Source organism: Octopus sinensis, linkage group LG4, assembly GCF_006345805.1.
Source record: "Octopus sinensis linkage group LG4, ASM634580v1, whole genome shotgun sequence".
Lineage (NCBI taxonomy): Eukaryota > Metazoa > Mollusca > Cephalopoda > Octopoda > Octopodidae > Octopus > Octopus sinensis.
Genome location: NC_043000.1, coordinates 152,613,641 through 152,621,140, shown reverse-complemented (window position 1 = coordinate 152,621,140; position 7,500 = coordinate 152,613,641). Strand labels below are relative to the sequence as shown.

The window sequence follows — 7,500 nt, the reverse complement described above, 5'->3', positions numbered from 1 at the left end:
ACCAATCATTATCTTCATTGACAACATCACCAACATCGCCGCCATCATCATTAATATCATCACTAATATCATTATCAATTATCATTATCACCTTTAGCACCAGCATCACAACCACCATCATTATCATCACCGTCGTCGTTGTCATCGTCGTCGTCGTCGCCGCTGCCACCGCTGCCGATATTTCCAGGAAATAGCTATTTAAAGGAATCGTTTAAACACATTTCCTGTTCTCAATCATATAAACACAGTTGATATTTAAATTCAAACTCGCTACTCTGTAAGTGAAGTAGAGTGACTTCTGGCTACCCTGTACCCTAGATTCAAATAGCCCACCCCGATCGTACTGAATAATGCCATATTGGATGTTACATTTTTGAAATCTGAGCACTCTTACAAAGAACGAAGACCACTCGACTACAATTGATATTTTTGACAGATACACATGATATTGAGTTTCTACTAATGCTAAGAGGAGACTCCTGGTGCGGCATGGTGAACCACATTTCGATTGAAGCCGTTTGGAGAAGAAAAACTTCAGAAGAGTATATTTGTTTATCTGGTTCGAGGAGGGAGTGTAGGATTTAACATTTCGTCACTTTTGTTCTTTGTAAGTGCGTGAAGAAATGAAAATGAAAACTAAAGGTGAACGATTGTTTTGCTAAGGTGACGAGTGGTTTAACAAGGTGTACGAATGTTAGAAGAAACGAGGGGAAGAAAGAGAAAGGTCATAAAGTTGGACAGAAAGGAAGAAGGTAGAATATTTGGTACAGTACAATTGTTTGAATAACAACCAATAAGGATATAGTGACAAAGGCTAATTAAGGTAGTGAGATATTTCAGAACAATACCTCAAAGACAAACACATATATACAGTTATAATCCTTTCTACTATAGGCACAAGGCCTAAAATTTGCGGGGAGGGTGCTAGTCGATTACATCGACCCCAGTGTTTCACAGGTACTTAATTTATCGACTCCGAAAGGATGATAGGCAAAGCCAATCACAGCGGAATTTGAACTAAGAACGTAGCAACAGGCGAAATACCGATAAGTATTTAATCCAGCGTGCCAACAGTTCTGCTTTATATACGGTTATAATGACAGATTAAAGTTTTGTGTGGTGAATAGAGATTAGGACAGCAAGTTTGATAAGCACAATATCTCAATATTTCAGTGATTAAGAAGCTCGCTTTGTAATTGTGTAGTTTCAGGTCGAGTCCCACTGCGCAGCACTTTGGGGAACTGTATTTTATTATAGACCCGAATCGAATAATGCCGTGAGTGAATTTGATAGACAAAAACTGTGTGCGTTTACAGTTTTTTTTTCACTTCAAAATATTAAAGAATCTCTCTCTCTCTCTCTCTCTCTCTCTCTCTCTCTCTCTCTCTCTCTCTCTCTCACACACACACACACACACACACACACACAAATGGGGAACAGATTGAGAGAGAAAGAGATGAAAGGGATATTTTCGGTTTGAACGGCATAATTATGACCCTTCAATCTGTTTTAGGGTTAGGGTTACGGTTAGGGGTGGAGGGATGGGTATCTTTTTTTTCTTCACAAATGTAAATAAACGCAAACTGTTTCTTAAACGAGAGACATATTCATACGGTACAGAATGTTTTTTACCTCAATAGACGTCAGTGATTAGTTGAAATTGAAGAAATTGAAGAAAAAAAACACAACAAATATCTTACAAACAATAGAATTTTCTCAATAAAGCCCAGAGAAAAAGATGTTTTATAAACACATTTTACCAGTATACGAAGTTTAAAATTTTTTAGTTACCTAGAAATTATGTTAAAAACTGCCGTTCAAACCGAAAAGATTCGATGAAAGTGATAAACGAATGCTCGTTAATGGCGTTAATGTCCATGTGTATCAATATTAATTATTTGAACAATTTAAATTATGAAATCTGTCAAATTTATTAATGAGTGTTTTTTTTTTCTTTTATTTATTTCCATGCTCTTCGCTTTAAGAAAAGTTCAATTCCATTTTTACCCAGTTTCGAAACCCTGTGCTGATGGGTCTGACTTTGAACACTTGCATAATGGCATTGAACGTATGTGGTTCCGTTGCTTTCATCCCCAAATATATAGAGACTCAGTATAACTGGCCCACTTGGAAAACCAATTTATGTTTAGGTAAGTTCTCCCTCGTGACAAACTTACTACCTTTCTTCTTCTTCTTCTTCTTGAGGTTTCTATGTCTATAACTGAGACAGAAAATTACTCGACGTATTAAAATATTTATCCTAATCCCTATGCACTTTGAATCCAAAACCTGCTTGGAACTATTCTATCTTTCATCTTTACCGATTGATGAGAATGTATTATTGCTAACAACATAACAAAGATCGATTCTATTTAAACATACTTCTTCATTTGTAAAAAAAATAATTTAAAAAGCTTATTGAAGAACCAATATTTATTACCGTAAATCTTCGAGTATAGTCCGCCCTTGAGTATAAATACGCAGGGGATTTTTAGGGGGCTGTACCTCTGAAAAACCTAAACCTTGTGTATAATACGCACCACTTCTCTAACTCGAATCGTGCGTAATTAAGCCAGCAGCACCTAGTCGAGCAAACACTTCCGCACATGCGTAAAACAATAATGGGGATGTTCTTAACTGTTATATGGGAATGTAAATATGTTTGCAAATTGTTTTTGTTACATATCATTGTGTTCTGAATACTTTTATTTTAATAAATGTTGCTTACTGCAAGTTATGGATGATTCTTTTATGACTTCATTGCTTTCAGGCTTAACTTAAGGTATTTTCGCACCCGACATCACAAAATGCGTCTGAATAAACATTGCCGGACAGCAAATAGAGGCTCGGACATTGCTTAGAAAATATGTTTAATTTTTAACCTCGTATATAGTACGCACTAGGGATTTTGACCTTTAAATTTTGGGGACAAAATGCGGATTGTACTCGAGGATTTACGGTAGTTAAATTCTATTTGTTCACTGTAAATGTCATTTCAATTGTAACAATGTGTGTGTGTGTGTGCGTGTGTGTGAGAGAGAGAGAGAGAGAGAGAGAGTATATATATTTCTTTACTGCCCACAAGGGGCTAAACACAGAGGGGACAAACAAGGACAGACAAAGGGATTAAGTCGATTACATCGTCCCCAGTGCGTAACTGGTACTTATATAATCGACCCCGAAAGGATGAAAGGCAAAGTCGACCTCGGCGGAATTTGAACTCAGAACGTAACGACAGACGAAATACCGCATTTCGCCCGGCTCGCTAACGTTTCTGCCAGCTCGCCGAGAGAGAGAGTATATAGACTTATAAAGTGGAAGCAATCCAAAATTCTACGGCTGGTCGCGCTGTATCTCGACTGCAGAACTACTGTGTCCTTAGTCTACCCGATTCTAGTTATGTAACGTGATGAGTGCAGCACATCGCTTGAATCGGCATTGCATAATTAGCAACTGTTTCATTAGACTACTGTGGTGATTGATTGTATGTGTAATTATTTTGAACATAAATAATACAGCAATCTTCATTCAGAATATAGCTGAAACTCATCATAAATAGACTACTCGAACGGCGTATTAGCTCCAATAAGCTCATGTTCCCTAGGTATATGACATCTTTATATATAAAAGTGAAGTTGTGTGTCTGTCTCCTACGATTTAGATTCCTAACTACTCACACATTTTGCGGTGCAGTTTAACCAAAACCGGGTATCTTATAGTCGTGATTCATATCGAGCCCTTCTGGGTATTAGCGCACGTCTACGATGAGTCTACGATTTAAAAAAAAATTTACCATCATTTTTTCCATTTTAATGCATTTTTTTCGCTATTATATAAGGGAAGTAATTCTCTAAAAATGTCTACGATGAGTCAACGATTTAAAAAAAAATTTACCATCATTTTTTCCCATTTTAATGCATTTTTTTCGCTATTATATAAGGGAAGTAAATCTCTAAAAATGTCTACGATGAGTCAACGATTTATAAAAAAAATTACCATCATTTTTTTTCCATTTTTAATGCATTTTTTTGCTATTTTTTGGCTATAACTCTCTAAAAATGCTTATATAGTTAATTCCCTTACAAACCTGAGCAACGCCGGGCGATACTGCTACTATTTTATAAGAATACTTGGTGACCTAGCAAATTATACATTTGGCGATGCTGGGATGGGCTTAATGAAGTTAATGTTAGGGCATAAGCTGTTGCTTGTCAGCCATCAAATGTGGGCCGTAATCACAAAGTCTTGATCCAAAGACTTTGAAGAGTGAACGTCTATGTGTGTTTCCATTATTTTATTTTTTAAGAGATGAGAAACGCCATAGAGTAAGAAGCTAATTTCCGGAAGAACGGAATATGAATCAGAATGCGATTCCTGGTTGAATCGATTTCTCCTTACGTGACTAAAACGCATTGGGAAATGCATGAAAGCTACTATTTTCGTTATCTCATCAAAAATAAAATCGATTACCAATTGAGAATATCTTCAATGAAAAAGGCCAAAGATACTACGTTTACATTCCGACGATCTGGGGCTCTGTCAGCCTCGGTAACAGCACTTCAAAGGTTAGTTTTCAGATTAGCAATGAAAATACGAAAGTAATAACTTTTAGTGAGGTGCATCAGTAACAAGTCTGCCTGGAGAGACAAATGCTGAACATCTCTGATTTGTTCACTGTTCTTACGGATGGTAACTCAGAATGTGATGTCGAGTGAGACACAGCAGTGATGTACCTGTTTTCCAATGCCAGAAGCCAGTATGATCCAACTTCAACATTAAGGCATCAAAGATGCACTGCCTGTATACATCTATCATGGTGGCTGTGACTTATGGCCTACAAGATGTGGGGGGGAAAAAAACAATTGGCGCAGGAGTGGCTGTGTGGGAAGTAGCTTGCTAACCAACCACATGGTTCCGGGTTCAGTCCCACTGCGTGGCATCTTGGGCAAGTGTCTTCTGCTATAGCCCCGGGCCGACCAATGCCTTGTGAGTGGATTTGGTAGACGGAAACTGAAAGAAGCCTGTCGTATATATGTATATATATATATGTGTGTGTGTGTGTGTGTGTGTGTTTGTGTGTCTGTGTTTGTGCCCCTAGCATTGCTTGACAACCGATGCTGGTGTGTTTACGTCCCCGTCACTTAGCGGTTCGGCAAAAGAGACCGATAGAATAAGTACTGGGCTTACAAAGAATAAGTCCCGGGGTCGATTTGCTCGACTAAAGGCGGTGCTCCAGCATGGCCGCAGTCAAATGACTGAAACAAGTAAAAGAGTAAAAGAGTAAATTTTTTTAATAATTACTTTTTAAAATACTAATTATCATTAATCAATCATATAAAGACGGTAGATAATTAGGCTTCTTGCATTATTTCAATTGTTTGATTAGTTCACTTAGTTCTTATTTACTCTCTTTCACTCTGTAGTTGGCCATTTTATGTGCTTGAATCGAAAGATCATCTAAGAATGGCTGTTGTGAAGAGAGGGGACAACTCACTGTCATTTCTTTTAAGAGCCTTGCACGGAACGTCAGATCTGCCCTCATCTCAAAACACGAAGTTATTTTATGAATTTAAAATATATTCATTTCTCCGAATTGCAATAAACAGTTAGAAAATGCATATATCAAAGTATTTAAATTGCTTAATTACAAGTTGGATTTGTCATATGATTAAGATTTGTTTTGATTTAATCATTTCATTTATTTATGTGTATTTTAATAAGCAAAACCGGATTAATTTACTTACGCTTTGCTCCTGTGTAATAATCTGCAAAATTTGTAAGCTAAACATATTTATCTCCCCTGCATCAAGCAACTTATTTTTTACTCTCTCTCTCTCTCTCTCTCTCTCTCTTCTCTCTCTCTCTCTCTCTCTCTCTTCTCTCTCTCTCTCTCTCTCTACTTCGAAGAAGTGTCCATAGAAAGCGGCTTAAACACAGCGGCGCTATGAGCGTTTCTATCGCAGCCCAGGCCTAAAAAGGGATTTGAACTTAATACGAAAATACTAACGAAACACCCGTTAGATATATATTGTTTTCGGCGATTGGGATCTTTTCTTTTTTGAACGGTAGTTTTTTGTAGCGGTGTCATATGAAATTGTCACCCATAATTATGACCCTAGTATCGATCTATTGCATTTCAATCTGTTTTAGGGTTAGGGTTAGGGGTGGGGGAAAAGGCATCTTTTTTTCTTCACAAATGTAAATAAACCCAATCTGTTTCTTAAACGAGGGACATATTCATACGGCACAGAATGTTTTTTTTTACCTCAATACACGTCAGTGATTTGTTGAAACTGCAGAAATTGAAGAAAACAACAAATATCTTACAAACTATAGAATTTTCTCAATAAAGCCCAGAGAAAAAGATGTTTTATAAACACATTCTACCAGTATACGAAATTTAAAATTTTTTAGTTACCTAGAAATTATGTTAAAAACTGCCGTTCAAACCGAAAAGATCCGGCGATTGTTCTAGAGCAATATGAAAATTCACGTTCTCATAGCACTACTGAGCACGAGAGAATTTTATGTTAGCGCAGCTCTTTCTCATCTAAGGACTGAACTGCTCGCAGTTGACATGTCCCCACGGTGGCGGTTAGAATATTCTGCACAGGCGCAGGAGTGGCTGTGTGGTAAGTAGCTTGTTTACCAACCACATGGTTCCGGGTTCAGTCCCACTGCATGGCACCTTGGGCAAGTGTCTTCTACTATAGCCTCGGGCCGACCAAAGCCTTGTGAATGGATTTGGTAGACGGAAACTGTAAGAAGCCCGTCGTATATATGTATATATATATATATGCGTGTGTGTGTTTGTGTGTCTGTGTTTGTCCCCCTAGCATTGCTTGACAACCGATGCTGGTGTGTTTATGTCCCCGTTACTTAGCGGTTCGGCAAAAGAGATCCGATAGAATAAGTACTGGGCTTACAAAAAGAATAAGTCCCAGGGTTGAGTTGCTCGATTAAAGGCGGTGCTCCAGCATGGCCGCAGTCAAATGACTGAAACAAGTAAAAGAGTATCTATAACATTGAACTACTGCCACTTCTGCACGTCCAAGCACACGGAAGATGTGTGTGTGTGTGTGTGTGTGTGTGTGTGTTGTGCGGGCGTGCGTACGTGTGTGTGTGTGTGTGTGTGTGTACGTGGCTTATACAAACGCAAATGTAGTTATGACGTTTTTATTAATAAACATATGTTGTTCAAAATGGCACATCCAAACATGCGGAAGATTGTATATTGATTAGAAGCAGTTACAATTCTCTGACTGCCCCCAACATGTGAGCTGCAGCCCTTGTTGTAGCGTAGCTTATGTTGAAGCGTAGCTTAATGGTGACTGAAACTTCTCTGAGTTACAGACGGTAGACCTGTCGTTGTTGTGGTCAGGGTATGACACATTTGCAACAATGAAAGACCGTTATTCTTCTGTGGTAGTATTAAGCATAATCAGCCTAGATTCACCAACCCTTTGTCGATGTCCTACAAGAGCAAAGTCATTGTCATTC

At 38.1% G+C, this 7,500-nt stretch overlaps 1 protein-coding gene across 4 annotated transcripts in view; it reads left to right on the top strand.

Annotated features, from left to right (window-relative positions):
• The window catches only part of LOC115211018 (solute carrier organic anion transporter family member 3A1), a 64,237-nt gene that overhangs the window by 29,844 nt on the left and 26,893 nt on the right, over positions 1-7,500 (top strand). For all 4 annotated transcript variants that reach the window (XM_029779864.2, XM_036502580.1, XM_036502579.1 and 1 more), the window contains exon 7: positions 1,986-2,150. In XM_029779864.2, the coding sequence (XP_029635724.1) occupies positions 1,986-2,150 (165 nt within the window). The remainder of the gene's footprint in view (positions 1-1,985; positions 2,151-7,500) is intronic.